Source organism: Lytechinus pictus, chromosome 1, assembly GCF_037042905.1.
Source record: "Lytechinus pictus isolate F3 Inbred chromosome 1, Lp3.0, whole genome shotgun sequence".
In the NCBI taxonomy this organism is placed as follows: domain Eukaryota; kingdom Metazoa; phylum Echinodermata; class Echinoidea; order Temnopleuroida; family Toxopneustidae; genus Lytechinus; species Lytechinus pictus.
The window spans coordinates 18,450,643-18,475,398 of NC_087245.1; the positions used below are offsets into that span (position 1 = coordinate 18,450,643).

Below are 24,756 nucleotides of genomic sequence, written 5' to 3' on the forward strand. Positions count from 1 at the left end.
GAAGCAAAAATTGCACAAAATATCATTCTGAAACTTTAGCAAAGGCTTTCAATAGTTCATAACACCAAACTAGCAATGACAATATCTTCCACCTCATCATGACACAACTTTCAATCAACGTCTTAAGGAAATAGTAAAGAATTGTTAGTGAGGGATTTACTTTAATAATTACTAACCAAAAAGACATTTATTGTTGGCTAAACCTCTCAAGAGGAATTCTTATTCCCATAATACAAACGATGCATAAATGTGCATATTGCATTCCATTCTGCTAATCTATCAACAAAGTTTTTTTTTCTTTTACAAAAAATTGTGAAAATAAGCACATTTTTATGCCCTCTTTCCTTTGTTTTTTTTTTCTAATAATGTGTACTGAAGTGCATTTTCACTTAAAATTAGTTTAGTTTCATTAAAAATAAGTTATAATTAAAGAAACAACATCCCTCATATTGATATTAATATTTTGGAGATGTTTACAAACACTTATTAAAGGAAAAACACAAATGAAAGCTGCAAATAAAGATAAAGTGCATTACAGAAGCATTTAGCTTAAGAACACATTTTTATGGTGGTGATTATTTTGTAATTTAATCAGCAGCAAAACAAGCTAGGCCTGAAATAAACAATTTGTTCAAAACGTAAACAAAAACAAACAAGCAAACATATGGGAATGTTTTGTAAATTGCACAACTCATTGGTTAGGAATGATATCAATTACCGATGGAAGCTCAAAAGTACTTCGTTTATAAAGTATATCAACACACTTGTTATCTTAGCATACAAAATATTATCTTTGCATAAATGCCATAATCCCAATAAAATTTAAATCAAACTTGAGGCTTGAGCTTTTGTTCAAAACACTTTCACAAAGCGATTTATCTGATTCCAAAATTTACCTCTCCCAATTATGTTCTTACCCGTGACCTTAGGCACAGGGAGAGATTTAACTGAATTGGTAGAATAGATAGATGAATAAACAAGTTTTAATCGTAAAAAAAGACAAGATCAAATTTGGAAATATCATTATCAACAAAAATTGTGATAGTTGTTTTATTTAATAGACAGTTCACAAGAACATGGAACACACATCTCAATATATCATTTCGATTTCAATGACGAGCATTTTCATACAACATAAAGTTACTATCAATAATGGGATAAACGGTAAATCATCTGTAGATTAACTGAATAAGAGAATGAATTTGAATTTTTTTTAATACAAATTTAGGGGGAAAACCCATGAAAAAAATTAAAAATAATAATTTGTCGTTCATAAATATGAGATAGTTTTTCCTTTACTCAATAATACTCACTTCTCCTAGGTGGGACTGGAGGGGGCGGCATTCTAAGTTTATCTGTCGAGCTTTGGTCCCCTTTGTTTACATTAGCCATCAGCATGTCTGAGAAGCGATCTCTTGACGACTTCGACATTGAGCTAACAGGTGAATTTGGCAACGTCTGCGGTCTGCTATTGGGTCTTCTTGGACTCTAGCAGGTAGCAAATAGGAGAGAAGAAATATTAGGATGATTAATTTGATTCTTCAGTTAGGAAATTCATTGGGCAGCATTGTGTGAAACTCATAAACAAAATACAACAAAAAAATATATAGTACAAAGAAGGAAATTAATAATAACATAGTAATTGCACACATACCATAAGTACAGGGGGACTCGGCCTCCTTGGTACAAAATGGCCACCCGTCAATGGCCAGCTATCACATACATTGTCAATGTAAACTGTTATTGCGACTGTGATGTTAAAGTATCACAGTGTATTGTCACTGAAACTTTTTGGGAGGCATGGCCACTAAGAGGAAATTAATAATAACATAGTAATTGCACACATACCATAAGTACAGGGGGACTCGGCCTCCTTGGTACAAAATGGCCACCCGTCAATGGCCAGCTATCACATACATTGTCAATGTAAACTGTTATTGCGACTGTGATGTTAAAGTATCACAGTGTATTGTCACTGAAACTTTTTGGGAGGCATGGCCACTAAGAGGACGAATTCCGCAAGCTGTGTATATGAAATCTGTATTAGGCATTTTGTTTTTTCAACAGGTGTATATCATGTACCATTATTAACATAAGCCTGTTAGAAATTCAGCACAAAGACCAACGGTAGATAAGAGTCATTCTTATGTACTTTGAAAATCAGATAGATAAGTGGACTGTTATTCAACTGGAATCGTCTTTTTTATTTCTTGAATATGCCTTCCTAACATAATCTTGTATCCAGCACTGAAATGAGGGATTTTGATTATTTTCATCATTTTATTCATTGAATAATCATTTTACATTGACATTCTTCCATATCACATCAATCACAATGAATTACTAATTCTAATCAGATATATTAGTAATCAACTGTGTTAATGTACATTACAAAGGAATAAATCCTAAATGCTGATTGCCAAACTACCATATTAAGAACATAAAGATATACAAACAGCTTTATTATTCAAAATTATGGTTCATATTCCATTTATCAAACCTGTAATGGCCTCTTCTCCCGATCATCCAGATCGTCGTCACTGAAGTCTACGCCATCCTCATTGCCCATCATGCCCCAGCAGAACTCCACATGTTCACACTGTGTGACCTTGCCTGACTTAGCAGCACGTAGTAAGTCCTCACACTGGGTGTTGCCATTATTTATCGCAATGTCTAAGGCCGACTCCTTTGTTTTATTTACTGAAGTTCAAAGCAAAACAAATCAATTACAATTTGACATAAGATAAAACATCTTAAAATTTGTTTTATATCAATGACAGCTTTGTTGCAATGAGAGGACAAATCACATTTACTTCTTATCCAGACAACCTACACAGTAGAGACAAATATCCCCAATCTCATATATATTAATGCATTGTCTCCATTTTTTTACTTTTTTTTTTAATCTTCAATAATTGACAACAAAAAAGCTAGCTGAACGTCTGTCAATAGCAAATGTATACAAGTCTCTAGAAATAAAATTAGGGAAAGGAGTGTGTTCCGAACAATGTTTTAAATCAATATTTGGAGAAAAAGAAAGATTTTAAAGTTCATAGCATAGTCTGTCTGAGGATCTAAAAAGGGATGGAAAATCATTCTGGAGAAAATCCATTTTGAGACATACACAAAAGAAAAGCTTTGAAAACACAAAATAGATAGGATATTTTTTGTCAAGGCTAATGGTAAGAGGTATCTCCACACTCACATATTTCTATATTTGCACTTCCTCTTAGCAGTAACTTCACACACTCCACCTTGTCATACTTAGCAGCCAAGTGAAGAGGGGTGTTACCATCGGTCATCTGCTGGTCAATCACAGTCGTGTTCTGGATGATAAAATCTACTATGTGGAGGTTAACATCATCCTGCTGCTCGACCGCTAGATGTAAGGCAGTCTTATTACCAGCCTTGATGGGATATGAAACATAGAAAATGAAATTGATTCGGCATACTTTAAGGATGACTCCCTGAGTTAACAACATCATCAACAAACATCAAACAAGAAGATGTGAATTTCGGTATTACGACTACTAAACATTTCTGTATTGATAAATCATGCTTGTATTTTCAGCCATCAACCTAATATTTCTATGAATTTCCCAAAGACAAAGTATTCAAATACAAAATAAATTGCATTTTTATCAAACAGTATAATAAAAAAAACATTAACTAACCGTATTTGGAAGGGGTGCAACAAGATCCACACCTTCCGCAAAGACCCTTAAAACCTGGATGATCTCAGAGAGAAGAACAGCCTGCCGAAGGTCAAACAACAGCTGACTGGGCTGTGCAGCAGTCTTAAGAACAAATTTCTTCTTCTCATACTTTGCTCTGATGAACTCTTTCCTTGCATCCCTGCAGGTCAAAGGGCATAGGTCAGAGGTTAGGAAGGTCGTAAGAGGACAAAAGAGAATATCACCAGACATTATATAACAAATTTGGTATTTCATCGAAAAACTACTCTCAACAAAGACATAATTTTTAATGCAGAAGATAACAGATAATAATGATAATAATAATATGGCCCATTTACATATCGCTGCTACTATAATTGCGCATTACGCTTGATGCTTGGTATCATATTATTACCCCAGCTGTAGCTGAGCCGCCATATAGGCGCTAAAGCAGTCAAGGAATAAATCCTACCGGGTACCCATTCACCTCACCTGTGTCGAGTGCAGCACAATCTGGGTAAATTTCTTGCTGAAGGAAAACACGCCATAGCCGGGATTCGAACCCACGTCCCTCTGACTGAAAGACATGAGTCGTAACCACTAGACCATGACGCACCCACACATTGATCTACACATTGTTTGAATCAACAATATTATCAATCCTATGTGCACAACAGCATTGATGCACAACTCTGTGCTGCATCCTCCTATGCTGCTTCTACATTTGTTACATCACGATGTAAGGGGTGAAAAGATTTGGACTTACATGGAACTGGTATGAGTGGGTTTGTTCCCTTCTAATTTGGCTTCATAAACCTCATTAAAATCTTCATTCCCTACAGTTATTGCAAGCTGCAGAGAGAAAAGAGAGAGAGAGAAAAATGAAGAAATATGGGGGGGGGAAACATATGAAACATTACAAAATGTACCATAAGCAAATAGAAATACAGTCATGACAGGAAAATGGACATACACCACGTAATGTTTTGCTCCATTTATAACTACTTGATCATGTTGGATATTTGGATGAATAGATGAACGACCCAATAATATTTTGCCTCTGGCAACCACTTACAGTGGGTGGATGCATAAATATGATTGAGCAATACACCTAGTAATTCACTTCAAATTTGTTTATTGCTTTACATACAAATTTATAAGATATCTCGTAGGTTATTCATCTTTTTGGCAAGTGTTTCATCAACATTTGTCATCAAGCAAGTTGTCCGGCCTTGAGAAACTTCCTTTGAAATAAAAAAGTGATAGGCTGAGAGCGACAAGTGTCTTGACTATTACAATGGTCTATGATAAACGTCGTATAAAACAGACTTTGTCAGATCGGTCCTTTCATTAAAAGCTCCCCTGATGTCTCATGACTGAACTTACCAGTAATTGTGCCGTGCTAAGCCTATCAAGTTCTAATGACTGTACTCTAGATATGTGGACACCCATCTCTCTATGTACACCTGAACATTCTATACACGTTAGGATACCTAGATTAGTAGACAACCACTGTGGATCTGCAAACAACAATGAAACGTAACACTACGTAACAAAGAAATATGGTGCGTAAAGAATAACATAAGAGCCTTGAGTATCATTAGCAAAGCAGTGCTTATTCCATACTGGATAAAATTTGGATACTAATTTATAGTGTTATGATGATCATATTATGTTATCTCAAATATTTTATGTAAACACTGCACTGTTAGTCTCTTAACTACAACACTGTGTAGGTTTCGTATTTAATAAACCAAAATTAATATCTTGTTAAATCTTGATCACATTTATTTCAAAGAAGCCACTGTATGTCATATATGAAGGAAAACCACTTTTTGTATCAATGGCTACACAATCCATGAAGTGATTAAGCAATTAAACTATGGCAAAAAAGATAAATTTGCATTGGATACATTACGGTGGCAACCATTTTTAAATTCTCTTTCCTGAACATCCAACTTTTCTGAGATACAAGCTTTTGTTGAAGCAGCAGTGGTTTATCACTGTGAATATTCTGGGTAATTTATAACCAAACCTCTGCCAAAGATATCTATGGTCCAGGTCCTGTTTCGCAAAGATTTGTTATAATAACAAATGCATAATTTCTTTAACAAATTTACTATCAGCTCATCCAATTGCAGGATTTCAGTAGATTTGAACTGTCATTGCAAGTTTTTTATTAAAACAAGTTTAATGAAACAGGCCACTATTCACTCTCTACCTTATTAGTTACTGAACATAGTTTACCTGCTGCAGTGCAATCACAACAAATGTTGTTACCAGGTAACCTCTTGACCTCTTGAACAATACTCTGTGTGAGATCCTGAAGCCCTCTATTGGTGAGTTCTGAAGGGGAAGACCCTTCGTTAAAGACGGCTTCTAGGGCAAACTTCTTACTGTTGTTAAGAACAGATATCCACTCTTCTGCTTCATCCTCTGTTTCAGCCATAAAGTGGTACGTTCTATCCTCTGCAATTGAGAAAGAGAGAATAATTTACATCACAGCATAAAGAAACATTTAGAGGATGATCTATGTAAGGACTAAAAATGCAAATGGTTCAATAATATTAGATAGAAATCATCACTCCTATTTGATATATGCACAATTCTTTATACATTAAACTTAACCTCAGACCAAAACCTAATCATAAGACTCACACTATACTTGACACCTTTCAAAAAAATATCACAATTACAGCCTTACCCCTATATTTTCACAGATATCAAGGCACAAGCAGTAGTTAACTTTTTCAAAGTTTCAAATGTCGGGTTACCAGAACAAAGTTATATCAAACATAAATAAAACCAAAGACTTGTTCATACATAGCATAGCAGAGCTCAACAGCATTTTTTATAGCGTGCTTGCGGACACTGAGAGACAAATCACCCACAAACCAAAGAGACAGTTTTGGCATCACAAGGATAATGATTTCATCAGTCAAAGCTATGTTATGGCTTGTTAGGTCAAGTCAAGTTTGGACAAAACTAAGTTTTCACAGACTTCTTCAGAATGTGATTCGTCAAAAGGTTTGCACACAAACTGATGCTGAGCTATGTAACTATAAAGCCTTGCCACACCATGACAGAACAAGCCTTATTGTCTATCAAAGTAAGGACTCATGATATCTTACGCGCAACGAGGTCAAAGTACTTGCGGCTGGACTCTTCTGGAGATGGTTTGACCTGGCAGGTCAGAAGGTTGAGCTTCGCTGGGGCACGGCTCGGCGTGGAATGTGATATATGGAGGTAGCCATCGCAGACATCACACTTTCGCTTCTGATACACCTTGCGCAGTCCTTCTGTGCGTTTATGGAGGTAACCGCTCTTCTCTGTTCCAACAGCATTGTTAGTCTCCAGCTGATGTAAGCTGTAACCTTGCTTCTCTGGTGGGGTCTAGAGGAGATAGGAGATTGGACTTGTTTTACAGAACTTTGGTCTTTGTAAGATATAACCATGAAGCTCTGAAAAATGCATGTTAAAGTATCATCATCTACTTCAAATGAAACAAAAATGTAAGTAACTAGAATTGCAAACTGGGGTTTTCCTTCATAAAATGGGATGTTATACAGACGATACTACTAAAGCATTTAATGAATGACAATATTCAGTCATTTATCTTGATAGCATAATTATTTATTTTGAACTCTTCATACCCCACATGCTCTATCTTACCAATCTGAGCACATAATCATTTGCCTCAAACCTAACAAATTAATGGATTATTCATTCAACAAGCTACAATAACCCTTTGATGACTAAATCACACATAAATAATGCTGACTTTATTTTTCATCAATGTTCAATCCACAGATTTGGTTATTCAGTAGCATTGTGGTGTAGCAGTTCTGACTCTCGCCTGGTAATTAGAGGGTCATGTGTTCTTATCCAACCGCGACCTAGCATCCTTTGGCAAGGTGTCAAGCCACACTCTGTCACTCTCTACCCAGGAGTGAAATGGATATCCGGTAGGTCGCAAATGCCTAGTATGTAGTATGGCTAGCAACGGAGTATGAAAACTCTTTAAAAAGCAGTCCCCAGGGAGTGGAGATAGTGCATACATTGTATATGAGCAAGCCATGATCCTATGACCGAGGTAATGATAATTCTGTAAAGCACTTAGAAACGTAGTTGAGAGTTATATAAAAGCAGAATATCATTACCGTCATCATTATTCAGGAATATCAAATGGTGATTTTTTTTTTCTTTCTCTCTCTTTTCAAATCGCCCACTTGTAAATCTCGAATGGCTAGGTATGTCAGGGAGATCAATCAGCATACTTCGCAACGATTTAAAGTATTCAGAAAATATTAGCTACATTCTTACCTCTTTTTCTATATTCAAGCTATTCTTGAGGGTGAGTTTGAGCTCGAAAAGCTTTTTTCTCTCTTCATCCTGTCGTGCTTTGATTTGAGAGACATGTGAAGAAAGCTCATCGATGTATGACTGAAAATGATCCACAGTCTTCAAACCATCTCGAAAGTAGCTGTACGCAATAAAAGGAAAATTGAAGAGGATAAAATGAAGATCAAGAAATTAAATGAATGATGTATTTTTTATCTATCAGGATATAAATATGATTATGGTACCTAAATGTATTTCATAATATGCAAGTATTTTTTTCCTGACCATGCAAGTTAGCATATTAAAAGTTCCCAAAAGTTCCTGTGGAGCATTTCATTCAACTTCAGTGATTGTTCCTGATTAATTTGCTCTCGGCCAATCTGGTATAGATTTCAGTAGCTTATAACAGTTGTCAGTGGAAAGGTAATGACAAATTGTTTAATATGATGCTCCCCTGAGCATAATACATGTATCTCATTAATTTTTGGAATTTAATTGTGAAGCTTACGGTGCTACCTGCATTTCATTGATACACCATCATTTTGGAAAAAAAATGAACTTAGTTGAGTTTTCTCATCTTATACGTTCATAGTAAGCAACTTTCAAATCACCCAAATCAAATTATTTCACAATTCACAGAGCATGAGGTTTCCACAAAAGTAAAGATCAACTTAAGTCTTCAAGTTACATATGGGCAATTCGATAAAATATGTACGTCCGGCCCCCTAAGTTTGGGACCTTCATGAAATTTTCTGTCTCTGATTTCTGGTTCTTTTGACACTCTGTAATGCTGTCAAATGACCATGACTTGGTCAGGTTATGAAGTGAAGTAAAACTTGAGAAAAACGGCGGTCGGATGCACAAAAATGTTGATCACTTTATGGAATTGCCCATATGCAACATATACATGTAATAGAAACTCACTTATTTTCTGCTCTGTAGTACTCCACTAGATGCTGTACAAGCTCAGCTCCTTTCTTTGCCTTGATCTCATTCACTTTGAATAAGTACTAGAAAGTAAAGGTCAATAAAAATAGCTAGTTAATATCAGACTAGTCACTTCCACTATATTAGTTCTAAAGTTGTTGTCAATTCATTCCATGGGACTACAATTGACTTACTCAGGTAAAAGTATCAATGCCATTTCAATAATACATGTATAAGCACAATGCTAATTATTTTGTAATGCTATTTATTTGTTATGTTAATATTTGTTTGTACTTTACATCTCTTTTTGTCTTGCACACACAACAATTTAAGGGTAAATTACTGCCTCTATCACTATCATTCAATAAACATCCTTCTTATACCAAAATACAATGCATAATTTTCACCTGAGTAAGTACAATAAAACTATGAAGATACATATATATCAAATAAGCAGTAACAAGACATGAATTTCATTACCATTTGCATTATCTTTATTTTGTGAGTATATTGAAATGATACAATAAATAATAAAAAGCAAGTAAGAAAATTTCTCCAAATCGTATTAGCAATTTAAGAGCCTGTATTGTGTGTGTGTTATGCTGCAAATAAAACAGGCAAGTTTTTTTCAGCTTTACTCTTTCAGCATACGTATCAATTATTCAGTTATAATAATAATAATAGTAAATTGAATAAGGACCAAACAGAGAAGAGTGTTGATGACGACCGTTTGCCATGTTGAAGGAAGAGCATCATCCAAGAAAAGGACATTTTTCTTCTGGGGTTTTTCCCAGGTGCTAAACAAAACATCCTGGTACGTAGTAACTTGATAATGCTATCAAGATCCACATGCTGACAATAAATGCCAAAGTGTATACCTTGACACTCATGTTTTATAAAACCTAACAATTTCACCAACTCCCCACCCCCCCCCCCCCCCCCCCCTCTTATGAAAAAAAGGAAGGCATGAGAGATAAGGCAGATTTTTATATAGAAGGAAAGGCATTATCTGTTTGAAAATGAAATTCCTTGAAAAGCTGGGCATGACTGTCTGTAATTGCATTCATGACAATGTTAACAGTGCAACAGTCAAGAGGAAGTTGCAGAATCATAACTGGGGTTTTGGTTCCTGAAACTTCCAACGTCTATCCAGTCATCCATTTCACAAAGAGACAGATTCTCAAATTCAATGGAAATTTATACCCCATCAAAACCAAATTTATAATGCACATCCATACTGAGTCATAATGATGATAAAAATAACTAAAATGTTATCAAATAAAATCTGAGAAGTGCATTTTTTCAAAGACACACAGGTACAGGTATTACCTGATCTGGGATCAGTTGTCAGTACTTTTACTTTGAAATAACTGAGAAGACTGAAACTGAATCAAATTGAAATCATTCCCACTCCAAAGAGGCAGGGCAACGAGAATTATGACATTGTAATAACTATGGGCAATATTAAGAATATTTCTTTCTAGACTACTCAGAGACGTAGATTTTGCACTTTACACACATCTAATGCTGGAACGAACCTCAAACTTTAAACCTCGTTTTGCGAATCTCTCCCTGAAATTCTTGTACAATGAATCGAGTACTCCTATGGGTTATCGTACACAATTTTTGACAAGCTATACATTATTCAAAAGCTTGGGATCAGATTTCTTATAAACTACACAGTAACATTGAACTTTGTGATCCATCGCAAAATATTGCGCCAATATGATCAAAGTGAATGTTTAACATATTATGTTTCCCTTACCTCACACATTTGTAGCTGAAACATTCTCCTTTCCTTCTCCATCTCCTCTGCAACCTGGAATGACAAAAAAAAATCATTAATCAGTCATAACAATTCTACAAAAAACAATAAAAAACAGAAATAAGAGACATAAAATGCACCTGCTATGAAGATGCAACCAGGGGCTGTAACACAGAACATTGCCATTGATTAATCATTCATCGTACGTGAAGGTTGATATAATAACTTGTTGATATTTCTACTATCGATCACCTTGATTTTTGTGATGGGGCAAAGTATCAGCAATAGAAATATATTAGCAAAGCTTTTTTTCCATAAAAATCAATAGCAACCATTATATTCACAGTGATTTCCAGATTCTATGTATGGTATATAAAAAGAATCAATATGTAAAATAATATCGATACCATCACAAAAAAAATGTGATGTGGTTTTGAAACATGAAAAAGTTATACCTGGAATCAAGTTTAATGAGCAATAATTAGACACACGCTCTCATCGCTTTGATATCTTTTGGATACTGATGAGGGCCCGAAATGACATCAAGAGCACTTCAAACCCAAATGAATGGACTTTACGTAAAACTAATTACACCTAACTTACAATAAAATGAAGATTGATTGTAAGTCCATGTGAGCTCCTTGTGAACAATATGAACAATGATCTTTGACTATACATGTATTCAGTGCAGATGATATATAATAAACAGAACAACATCTTGGTTTCTGATTAATAATAACAAAAAACATGCCCAACATGATCAATGTTCAGGCAATTACGAACAGTATCACAGTGCAGCAATAAATCATTGCCATTGTATATTTGGCCTTGGAAAAATTCAAATGGTATATCACTTGACCTATCCTGTTATGATAATACCCATGTTTTAGGTTTCATATCATGTTTGTTCAATCAAACTAAAATGGCTATTTAATAGCAGTCAGTCAACAAAGAATGCTAAATTAATCAAATCCTAGTTAAGGGTCCCATCTTACAAAGAGTTTAGATTGATCCGATCAACCTTGACTATATGGAAATCCATCATTGTCAAATCTATCCCACAGGAACTTTGCACAATTTTTTTTTTAGCAAAGAAGAAGCACATTAAATTTATCCTCTATTTTATAAGGATTAAGGCAATACTTTGAAAATACTAGACAAAGTCTTGTAGCCTAACTATTGACTCCAAAATGGCTTTTTATGTGGTACGGAAAGACAAAAAGGCTGAAAAATTGTGGGGAAAACAATTTTACATCCCCACCAGTCACCAGTATAGCTTTCAAATTGTTAGAGGTAGGTAAATGACATCACTGCAGAATAAATTCACACTGAGCCATTACCCCCTACTGTCCATTAATTGCCACTTCTTATCCTTATTTCTTGAGTTCTCTATATTTTGAAACATGAAAAAGTCATATTTCCTGTCAGACACCAAGTTCTCTTGACAAAAAAATTTGAAGCCAGTGCTAAGACATCCCATTCTTTTGAATAAAGTGTTATATGATAGGAGCATCTTTTTACTATCGTAAAAGTTAAATTGCACTCTCCAAGATGACATTCATCAAGACCTTCACTACATCTTTGTAGATAAGATCGTAGAACATAGATACAAAGGGTTTACTGCCAAGCAGTGATACCTTAAAACAGGAATATTCTTCCAAAGCCATTCTCTACATCCTCCCTCCCTCTTTCCTCTGCTCCTCTCTATTTGACTTAAGCCCAACATTAATACACCCTTCATGTCACCGACTGACTTTTTAATTAATTGACCGGGTAACTCCGCTTTAATAACATGTTTCCTTGCCCGGGGGGAAGTGCGGCATTAACTATGCGTGTAAGGTTACACCGAGATTCCTCTATACAGGTTACATTGCCAGGATACTCCCGAATATTTCATGGAAGAATTGACCGCACGAGGTAATCTTGGATTCAGGCAGGGTATAGGAATCCCCCTGATTGTCAACTCCCTGGCTCAGGTAAGCAGACGGCCTGCGGTCTATACTGATGTAACCTCTTCAGTCGCATAGCATGAAGTACACATAGTATCGGGGGAGGTGTTGACAGTGAAGGGAAGAACATGAATGCATGATGGAAGATTATTACCCCTGCCCCTCCCCCTTCCTAGAAACAAAACAGATTGATTAATTGATAACTTCATGTACCCCAGTTGCTGGATAATCAATTCAATCCATATAAATTTGTGGATGAATGAACAGACGGATGAACGAATGGATGGATGGATGGGAGAATGAATGAATAGATGAATAAATTAACAAACGACTGAATGGACAGATGAGCAAATGAGAAAATGGATGAATTCATTAATCAATTTTTTATGCTTAAATTCACACAAAACGATTATTCATAATGTCATTTCTTAAAACATAATTCGATTATCTGCTATCAAACTACACTTCACTTTCCTTCTATATTCTCTTCAACTTGAATGTCTGACTAAATGACTTAATAATGAAAAATAAAAATATAATATAGCAGTCTAAAATTTGTACAGTACACCTGTAAATTGGGACTGTATTTTCTATTCTAAAAGGAATGAAAGAATTCCGGATCCAGTCATTCGCCACTTTAAACTTAAAACTTCATACGAGGAAATAGCTAGATAGTAGATAACATGATGGTTGCTGATTTTTCCCCCTTTAATTCTCTATCAAAATACATGTAGATCAGACCTTCATTTTTGAGGAGCGCGATCGCGCCCCTACCGCGCTCCTAAAAAAAAAAAAAAAAAGCCTTCACAAAAAGTTGCTGAAATTTCATATTTTACATCTTTATATTCAAGAAATAGGCATCTGTTTTCCATAATTCCTTGAAATTATTTTGATTTAGTTGGAAACTACCGAAAAAATGAAGAATATTCACCTCTTTCCCGACTCTGATTTGATTTTAAACTCGGTAAATATTGTAGTCCCACATGTAGACTTCCATGGCAACGTAAATTCAAATCAGAGTCGGGAAAGAGGTGAATATTCTTCATTTTTCTGATAGTTTTCAACTAATCAAAATAATTTCAAGGAATTATGGAAAATAGATGGCCATTTCATGGATTTAAAGATGTAAAATGTGAAATTTTAGCAATTTATTTGTAAAGTATTTTTTTTTTTTTAGCAGGAGCGCGATATTTTGTAAACGTATTGACCCAGGTCTAGTTTCACCACAGATTAATTAATAGCTACACAGGTATTGCATATACGATGTTAAGAAACATCTACAATTTATCATACATGTATTGTATTGAATTGATTTGAGCTCCTCAAGGAGAGCGATTCTGAGGAGCTCAATTGAGCTCCTCAAAAAATAAGGAGAGCGATTTATTGAGCTCCACGAAATCATAAACGTGAAGGACTGGTAGATATCATATCACTAATAGTAATGGGGGAGAAGTCCTACATACAGGTAATAATTCCTGATCATTGCAACGTAATAGCCCAAATTTCTATGAGACCTATCGTTCTAAATACCATGTCCGCATTACCAGACAATCAACCTACTTCTTGAAAGGTTAACAACAATTTTAAAGGTATTATTCTATGCAGTCGACACAACCACCATCTAGATTTATGGGGACACAATAAACCTACAAAAAAAATTCCTTCAGGTTTTAAAATTACTTTGTATCCTGTGACTCTGGAACTGGTTGGTCTCTGTTTTAAGGCTGTGGGGTATACAGAATTCAGTAGTCGAGGGGTTAATATGTGCACGCTGTAAAAGTACATGTCCTGTATATGACCTTGCACATGCCTATATGCTGCAACAAATTATAAAGCATAGAATTTCCTGTACTGCTATTGATGTCAGCATGTACTTCTTTTTTGTTTATGATGTTGTTGCTCGTGGTGATGGCAGTTACAGTAAATATTGTAGTAAAACAAAAGCTCAGAAAAAGGTTACACACACTTAATAATAGGTGTAATATTTCCATTAATCAAATCAGTGCAGCTAAACTCTCCTCAAATGGAATAATATTTGTATCTATACTCTTTACCGAGAGAAAAATTATTATTATTTTTTTTTTTTCATTCAGGAAATAACCCTCTATCCAGCACTCATTTCCTTCCTATCTCGCTAGCTCTATGTGTTGTACGATTGGGGTGTGATACGCATGGACTTTGACAGTTCCTATAAAAAATTAAGACACCATGGACTTTCATATACAACTTAACTGTTGCTCTATTACAGAATGAATCACTCGGAATAGAAAGCGAAATAGTGTATGAGGAGAGCCACTCAGAGTGACTACCAGAATCATGAAACAGAGATTAAACATTGTCAGCTTGACTGGATCCATCAAATTTATATTATTTAGAAAATAATTAAGTTTGTAACTAAGGTTATAACAAAATTTATAAAACAGATATCAAAATGATCAAGTAAGAAATGTTCCCAACTCTTGGACAGATAGAGACCCTTGAAAGAAAAATCTTCAAAAAAGCCAGGGCCAGGGTTAAAGTGATTGGTTAACATTGATTTGACTTTTTAAAAATCTGAGCTAGAAGGTCACACTTGTCACCTGTGTCTGTGATATGTTACAAAAATGAAGCCCAGAAAAAATTGCATTCGAAAATAATTATTTAGTGCTTCAAAAATTGAAATATAAAGTGACCGAAAACACCATCTTAATTTCATCCCATACACTTATGTGTACTATTTAGGCGTCTATAAGACGCCTATTTACAAAATTGGAGTTTGCCTTGTAGTTTTAGCTTTTCATTCTCAATAATGGTTGTTTTCAGGGTTTCTTAGTTCTAATACATGCACTTGTACACATGTTTCATCTTGGTTTGAGAATTTTTTTAATCGGCTGCTCACAAGGTTAAACAATACCTTTAAATTTGGGATACATGAAGGAGAAGGTGCCTGTACAGATCAAATCTACTTGGGTGTAATATGGAGGCATTTGTGATAGAAACTGTCTTCTCATCACTAATAACCAATTTAATTTCTAACTTCAATAATTTTCAAACCTCAATAAAAGGAAAAGAAAGCCATCCTTCAACCATGAATGAGTATAAATTGGATATCTTTTTGAGAGAGTTCTCCCCAAAAGTGCATATATCCAGGTTGAAGGTTGGAAAGAGGTCATCATCATTTTATACACATCTCACCAGGCGATCATCTGGGAAAGTAAACTTTGAAGAACAGGCAGACAGCTGGATAATGAGGAATGAACCATGTGTGCCACAGATGCAATGCCAACTGAGAAATTAATGAGGCTCATGATCCTGCGAAAAGCAGGTAATTTGTGAAATAGCTTCATCATATGGCCAATCTATATAGTGGGACGTACATTGATACGTTCGCATTCACCTGAGACGATTCAAGCTCACAATATCATGCTGCTCTTGTGCTCTTGAAAAAATAAAGTCAACTTCAACTTAACCAACATTTCACCTGGCCATGCCCACTTGGTTGAAGAACTGACCCTGAAACCTTCACTAAAATGAATAAATCCTTCCAATATATTGATCACCTACAAATCATGGCTGGGCTATAACATCTACTGAAGATCTCATATGCTACATAATAATTATAACATTCCACTTTTAGATAGTACATCTCTACAATGTCTTATAGAAAAAAATTGTATGTAAACATTTGATTTGGGCTTGCCGGCCTACAGTGTATGCACAACCTCCATTACCTGGGGAGTAATATTCAAGTAATAAGCTGTCAAGTAGCTTAAATTGTGAAACCCCATCATTTCCGTTCGCATCCTACAGGGTACCCACTTGACAAATGGTAGAGGGAGGCCAAGTGTAAATTGAGGCCTTGCCAAAGGATTTGAGTGCCTCTGCAGGATTTGTAACACATGGCCCTCTGATTACAAAGCTGGAGTCAAAACTGCTACAACAACTTCAAATTCCATATAACCATTTTGTTGATTAGATCATCTTAAGCAAAACATGCATTACCTTGGCATTTACCAAAGGTACCATTCGTGGCAAATTTTTTTACAAAGTGAGCCAGTCGATATCCTTCTGACTCTCAAATATGATATCAACTACTGTATTGTACCAGCAAGAAGGGCGTTACTAACAAATATTACTTTCTCATCATAGACAATATACTTGGTTTACTTGTGGGCTACGTGGACCACGAACAGTCTTGCATTGCAGCAATCTGATGATAACCTGTCATGTTGCTATTAATATCAACAGTCTTCCCTTGGAACTCCTTTCCACTGACTCACTTTCCGTGTTTAAATAGTCAAGTCTGAGGGCTAGCACTGATAGACGTATCACCAACGTGAGCTTGCACCACACACCAATTTATGGAATCCCCATTCCTGCATGTACAGGACTATCACGAAGCCAGCAGACTTTTAAGAAAACATTCGTCTTGGGCTGGAAATCTGACTGAATTCCATTCAAATGCTAGAATTTAAAGATGATCATTACTATTTTATACGCACTAGGTGCTGACAAAGGGATCCCATTCATTGGAATTTTAAGAACAATGAAAATATATTAAACTTTTCCCTATTTTCATTTAATACAATTTTGCTGGGTATTTCTACATCAACATCAGTCAAAATTTTACCATCAGACCTCCCATCATTTCCAACAGCAAACATAGAGATGATTTAGTTAAATATAAATGTAACATCAATTTAAATTATGAAGAAAACAGGATGTAGAAGAGCTTGGAATGGAAAATTATGATTTGTTCTCAAAGTAAGAATGATTAACTCTCTGTTTTATCAATGTTAATAAGCAACTATGGGCTGAACATTCAATGAATAATAATGGCTCTCCAGAAGAAAACTGTGAAAAAAGACAAAATGATTTTATTCTTACCTCTGGCCCAGACACAACTTGTCTGATGAGACCAGCATCTCGAGCTTGCTGTTTCTTCTCCCTTTCAATTTTTGAGCTGAAAAGAAATGAGATATATATATGTAAGCCACAAATTTTTAAGGAAGAATCTAGAAATATCTTTGAATGATTCTCAATGTTATCAAAACAGCATATTTTCAAAGTCTTTAATATTTTTATTTTGTGCTATGGACAGGCATTTAATATCCAATCAATGCATTTGGAACGCATTTTCAGCCACAATTTTGTTTCCCCAAAACGGGACATTTTTCACATTACACAGAACATTGCCCTTGTTTTCACAGCCCCACATACTTAAATAAAAGTGCTTCTCAGTTAGTTTCCTCCCACGCTTGAGTTGTATTACTTTGACAGTCCATTCATCACATTTTCATCATCCAGCATCAAAACATGGCTGCATCTAGCCTTTCTTACAAGATCAGTGCTTTATTGATCAATCAAGATCAGTCAAAAAGTCTTCACAATGATTCTGCAGTGGAGATCAAACTCGGCAAAGTTCAACCACAGCAGGGATTTTTATACCATTTTATCTTCATCATAAACTTTTAGATGTTGTTACTAGCTTGCCAGGCTGCTGATATGTTCAAATTAATCTGACTGGGGACAACAAAAATCTTTTCCATGGAAGAAAGACCATTACTTCACATGTGATTGGTAACGACCATATAAAGACATCCCAATGACTCCACTATCACTAGCTATATTCATTACAACCATAACACATTCATCATGTTCCGGGAGGTTTCGCAATTTATAAATAGTCACCATTTCAGTAATTTATTTTACACATGAAACTTAGGCACAATTATGTGCACTCGTTATGATAAAATTGACTGATATTACAGCCGGAGGGATTAGTGTACAGTGTAATTCCAATTTGTTATTGATACCGTAAATGGGCAATTCCAAGCAAAAGTGGACATTTTCCAAAAATTTATATTGGCTCTATTTCAAATCTGGATAATTTTTTTCTATAAAAACTCATATGTGATTTCATAAATACAAAAGGGGAACATAATTAGCCACTTTTTTTTCTTACGCATCTCCTTATAGGAGAATCAATACCATACAAAAAATTCTATACATGGGACTACATATATATTGTTTTTTACTTAATTTCAATTTAACAGAAAACTGTTGCTTGTTTTGTAAAATTTTCTTTTGGATAATCTGAAGGTCATCCTTTTACATCATATCAAAAGAAAATGTATTTTTATATAAGTTCATTTTACGTTGCCTGTGTGTGAATATTTCAAATGTCACTCCGTAACCAGGTATGGGTTTATGTTTTGAGTTGTAATTAATGAAAAAATACACAAATTTTTTAATGTAATGCAGCATATTAAAGCTAGAACATAGAATCCAATCAATAACTCACAGCCATTTAAAGTTCACAGAGTTTGAGTAATATGTTTTCTCCTCAAATATGCATGTCCATTTTACGTCACTCCGTAACCAAGTTTATGAATATTCATATCTCATTAATTCAGTGGATCAAAATAAAAAATGTTATTATTTTGAAAAGTGGGTTTCAGCAACTACTGTCAGGTACCATTTCTTTGCAAATAACTACTTAAATATGTGAGATATCTTTGTTTGAATGCTAAAAACCTGTTTCTGAATGTCACTCCGTAACTGTGAAACTGCCCAAATGTAAATTAAAGTAGGCTTTTCCCACCAAGTATGTAAGAATTTTCATGTACAAGACATTACCAATGGTTGCCTTGCATGGAATATTTGTGGGGAATCTACATGCTTACTTTTTGAATTCCTTGGAAATAAAGTTTTATTTCACAGATTATGTCTTTAAGTCACACTTCAATTCCCATGTGCATTTATAAATCACTGCATTGGTCAGATAATGCTCAGTGGACTCGTCCTAAATAATCATGATGAGACATTGGGACTTTGGCATGACTTCAAGACACACTTGACCCTTTCTGAAACGGCTCCCCCGTTTCACATACTTGTACAAATATTTGAAACATTGAGAGATTGTTTCATTGACAATTTACACTTTAATGGAATCTACAAAATATAAATTTACAAGATTAATGCATTTAACAGCTTGCCAGGTGAGTACTTCTTTCAGAAACATTACTTTCACATATTTCAAAATGGACTTTACTGTGCTACTATAAACATGCTGGTATTCAATTTTATTGATGCCATCTTTACAATGGTGAACAGAATTTATGAAGAAAAAATTATTTCTTGTTTTCCATATTAACAAATTCTTTTAAAATGATTTGCAAGGGGAAATATAATAGGAAATACCTAGTTCTCTATCAAACACTCGGCAGCTTTACACCTACATTACTCGCCTCTAAACCATACTTTTATTTGGCTATGACTGCAATGTCAGGAAAATTGTTACATACACTGTCAATGCAGATATACAAGAGAAAAGCTGCACCAAACAAAAGGCAAATATATTTGACAAAAAATTATATTCACTCTTTCTATAAAATATTTTTCATTGTCAATGTGGAAAAAATTTACTCTTTCATTTCTCAAATAAAAAAGTTAAAAAATAAAACATTTAAAAAATAATATACAATTATAAATCACTGCATAAATAGGAAATCAAAAAGAAAATATTTCATAGTGCTCAGGAAATAGGATGGGAGCTTGCAAATCTTCATATAGATAGTATTAAGTCACAGAAATGCCAATTCATTTTTTTATATTTTCAAATTCAAAGATCCATCCTTTTTTTGATACTTTCAATGGGCTATTTATTTCATTTTACTCTTCACAATAAAAAGAAATCCATTTAGGGTGATATTTAACCAATTTTAATTGCAAATAATGTAAATGTTCAGCTTTTAACAGAATTTCATTTTCTGCTAGGAGCAATTTGACAAATCTCATTTTATTCTATAGTAATTTGCAAGATCTGAGATTGAATTGAATTTCTGTCTAAAAAACATGAACAGTGTGAACACTACTGTAATAATAGCAGTAAGATGAGTCATAATCTTCCATGTCCAAAAAGGGGTAGATATACGGCATATAAATATATGTGCCTTTCTCTGTATTTCCCCCTTTTTGGGGTCCCTTGCACTGGCCGAAACGCAGCACAAAATAATTTATGGCAGCATTAGAATGACAGATAAATAATTGCGCCTCGGGGTCCAACTGATAGCACAGAGGTTTTTTATCAAGATATCTCCATCATGCCCGAGATCCGATTTAGTGTGTATGAATGGGGGAAATCAATCTACAATCCTTTCCATACTAGATTTATGAATAAAGCAATCCATAAAAATGAAGATTACACTGTGGAGTAAACAAACCATGCTGTATCTAAATACAGTTGTAAACAACTAGTTATTCTCCCATGATTGATCTCATTCAATATTTCAGCATTGTTTACAATTAACCTATTCTCCAATCTTCATACCCCCTGATATTTCATACATGTGGGAATTTTACAGATAGTAAGTTACAGACCTATCGAGAATCCTAAATCCATCTACAAGTAATGTATATACAGCACATATGAAATGTTTAGGCCTAAGTGTAATCAGATATGCACAGATAATATTGACAGTTATGTTTAATACTTTTCTTTGATTTGAACCTAAATTTTTTTAATTCCTCAACAACAAAAAAACATTAATTCACTGCAGCTGTTCACATACAATGGTGCTAAAAAGTTAGTGAACCCCACCAGAAAATTAACATATTTTAAGTGTTCCAAGTGTTGTCATGATTTATATTCAATTGTGAAGTCAGGTGGTAAAATACTAATACATTGTAAAGTTTATTTCTCTGGGCTCCATTCAACACTCAGCATGAAGGAGTGCATTTTCTGGTGGGGTTCACTTGCTTTTTACCACCACTGTAACTACCCTACATTATTTTTGTGGCTAGGTGGAAGAAAATAAAATTCAACAAAAATTGAAACCTAAAATTGATTTTGAAATGAGACTTGAGAAGATAAAACACTCCTGGAACATACAAATCATGTTAAGGTATCATTGGTCAAAATTATTGCAAAGTCCATGTATCACATCTCAATTTTCTTTCTCCAATGAGTCAAAATACAGTTTGATTTCCCTTCGGATGTTTTGTGTCTCTAAAAATGAATTTTAAATTCATTTCAGTGCATAAGATACTTAATCAATCATCTGACCATTTACAAGAAATATATTTTTTACCACAATCAAATGATCAATAAAATACAGTCTAATTTTATTTGAAAAAAAAAATTACCTCCAGCATCAAGAATCAGTCCCAAGGTGATCTGATTTAAAGATGTTGAAAAAGAAATAATTCTCAATTTTTAATTTTCAATCAATTAAATTTTATGTCCCACAAAGATTTTTTTTTTTTGGGGGGGGGGTAATGGTAATTAGCCAGAATTTGCAACTGGTTGTTGGTGAACTTCTCACACAAGAAAATATGCTGTATTCATATTCAAATTTGACATCAATTGCTAATACCGGTAAGCAGTTTATAAAAGATTGAAGTGATACTTACTACTTTGATTCATAGTCTTTCCAAGCCTTCTCAAAAGGTTTTTTGAGGTCACCTTTCTGCCCCTTTAAATCTCCCTTCAAGAGCGAGTCCAATGGGAACATGATGATGTTATTGATATTCTGGACCTGCAAAAGACAAAACAAAACAGTATCATCATGAACTAGGTATCCATCAACCCAAGATTGCTAATATCATAAGATTTTAGCCACGTTAACCCTCTTCAAGATTAAACCTGAGATTCAAGAAAACCAGCGGGAAAATATCAAGCCTGGGTCTGGAGTATGACTGTGAGATACATAGCATGTGTAATATGGGTTCCACAAAGAATTTAAATTTTTAAGAGAGCGTGATCTTCATTTTATAATGAATGAGCTAGAAAATGTACCAAAGGGCGTTTTTCCCCAAAATCCAAAGCTGGCTTGATTGTAATCTCGAAATAAAAGTAAACCAACCCATAAATCGTAGCCTACTGATTGTCTCCTTTTTACAAATTATCTTGAGGTTAATCTTGGATAGCTTTTATTCTTTTTTTTATTCTTTTATTTCATTTCCATTCAAAACATAATACAAAGTAATATAAAGTAATACAAATCAAGTACAATTTTACAGAAGGGCATTCTTACTTCGTAAAAAAAAACCCAGAAAAAACAGTATAATATAGAGCATAAATGGAAATGAGGGGATCCACTAAAAAGCAAAGCTTGTAAAGTGTGGATCCCCCTTGGAAATGGAGAAAGTATAGTAGACTTATTCTTATATGCGTACATATATGTATTACAGGAAAGAAAAAGAGAACAAAAGAAATCATACGGATGCAAATATGATTACTGAACAAATGCAAAGCTATTCACACAAAGAGGTCTTCGTAGTAAAGGATGTGCTGCGCAAGACAGAAGAAAGGAAAGAAAAAAAACAGAAAGAGAGAGGGGATGACAAGACATAGAAGACAAGACAAAACAAAGGACAGGACAGTACAAGACAAGATAACTACTTTATAAAAGGAGGAAAACTAAGAATGGGGAAAGGGCTGACCACGAACCAGCTTGATCTGGTGAAATAACAAAAGATGATATAACTGGACAATATCAGATGAAAAAAGATAAAACAATAAAAGTGAAAAATGTAATGATTAAATCAAGATAATGAAGTGTTAGTTCCGTTGCGAAGAATTATAGGAATTAAGCAGGATAAGTTTGAGTTTACGTTTGAATGAATTTAAGGAGACTCTGTCTTTAATATTATTAGCTAGTGAGTTCCAGAATTTAGGACCGTTGAATAGGAATGTATTTTTGGCCAGTAAAGTTCTGTAAAGTGGAATGTGAAGCTCGTCAGAGTGTCTCGTGGGGTAGTTATGATAAAATTGATTTTTAGGGAACATGGCATCAAAAATATGGGGAAGTGCATTATTATTATAACTATACATGAACTGTAGTAAATACAGGTCTTTGACTTTCAACAGTTTACTTTCTAGAAAAAGTGGGTCCGTATGAGAACCGAAACATGTACTATAAATAATACGAAGTGCTTTCTTTTGCAAAAGCAACAATTTATCTAATAAGTATTGATGGGTTCAGCTTGCCTGAACAGCAACAGCAGAATTTCAGGACAAGAATCTTCTGCAAAATGGAAATTTAGTAATCATCAAAGTCTGATAATATATGTATTTATTACAAAAAAGTTTGGATTTAAAACTCTTTGTAATTTTTCCAAAAATAAAAATCACACATTTAAAAATCTGTAGGTGGGGATCAAAGTAATAGCAGACAGAAACTGTAGTCATTTGATACCAATACCCACTGGACCATCATCCTCTTTTACAGTGTTAATCTGACATAAATTTGATATGCTTACAAGATTCTTGAGGAGTGCTGCGAGCTCTTTGGTGACGACAGAAAACTTGAGGAAAGCAGCTCCCAGGTCTGGCTCCTCCCGAGTGAGGGAATTGGATCCTAGCTTCTCTAGATTCTCTGAGAAAGACAGCAGGTTTCCTACATATGCTACAAGAACAAAAACATAACACAAATGAGAATGAGTGGTACACTTGAGAATAATCAATTGGAGTCTACAGTATTTAGATGTGAAAAGACAAATTAAAACTTGAATTGTTACCTATCCCCAAACATAAGTTAAGTTCATAAGAATTAGTAGAGCGTAGTGCAAGTTTGAGGAATTCAGATTACAAGTGTGAAGGGAAAAAATGTATGAATTTGTTTTAAAAATGATCTTAAATAAAACAAGAAAAAGCTCTGTGACTTAACATGCCGATTCGGATTTGCTCAGTTTTCTACCAGTTCATTTCCTTAAACACAATTTCACTTGTAACTCAATCTTGAATACATGTACTGGTATGCAAAATATTTTTTGTTCTATTTCAATAACAACCCATACGTGCAATCGATGAGAAGAAAATAAATATTGTTTACTTCAGAATTAAACTACTGTAACCTTCATTATTCCACTTTGTAAACACACGTTCAATAATATGAGCTATGTATGATCAGCATAAAAGCAATAATTTTTCACATGAAATCCCTCAGAGTTGATCCCTTTTAACGATGAAATGGATAAAATTATTATCCGGCTTTGATACCTGTACATCTGACAGTATCTCAAATGATACCTGGCTTACATCAATATTTCAAATGATATTGCATGATTACCAGTTGATTGAAAACCTAATTTGTTTTAATACAGGTTATTACTATTA

The 24,756-nt window shown here is 34.5% G+C and overlaps 1 protein-coding gene across 7 annotated transcripts in view; it reads right to left on the reverse strand.

Annotated features, from left to right (window-relative positions):
* The window catches only part of LOC129258765 (arf-GAP with SH3 domain, ANK repeat and PH domain-containing protein 2-like), a 53,848-nt gene extending 29,476 nt beyond the window's left edge, over positions 1 to 24,372 (reverse strand). For all 7 annotated transcript variants that reach the window (XM_064097594.1, XM_064097568.1, XM_064097584.1 and 4 more), the window contains exons 1-14: positions 23,901 to 24,372; positions 22,050 to 22,174; positions 17,523 to 17,598; positions 10,708 to 10,761; positions 8,940 to 9,025; positions 7,998 to 8,157; positions 6,806 to 7,067; positions 5,922 to 6,143; positions 5,061 to 5,194; positions 4,441 to 4,526; positions 3,675 to 3,855; positions 3,206 to 3,407; positions 2,501 to 2,700; positions 1,314 to 1,488 (exon numbers count right to left, since the gene is read on the reverse strand). In XM_064097594.1, coding sequence (XP_063953664.1) covers positions 1,314 to 1,488; positions 2,501 to 2,700; positions 3,206 to 3,407; positions 3,675 to 3,855; positions 4,441 to 4,526; positions 5,061 to 5,194; positions 5,922 to 6,143; positions 6,806 to 7,067; positions 7,998 to 8,157; positions 8,940 to 9,025; positions 10,708 to 10,761; positions 17,523 to 17,598; positions 22,050 to 22,150 — 1,939 coding nt within the window. In that variant the 5' untranslated portion in view covers positions 22,151 to 22,174; positions 23,901 to 24,372. The remainder of the gene's footprint in view (positions 1 to 1,313; positions 1,489 to 2,500; positions 2,701 to 3,205; positions 3,408 to 3,674; positions 3,856 to 4,440; positions 4,527 to 5,060; positions 5,195 to 5,921; positions 6,144 to 6,805; positions 7,068 to 7,997; positions 8,158 to 8,939; positions 9,026 to 10,707; positions 10,762 to 17,522; positions 17,599 to 22,049; positions 22,175 to 23,900) is intronic.
* Between the last annotated feature and the right edge of the window lie 384 nt (positions 24,373 to 24,756).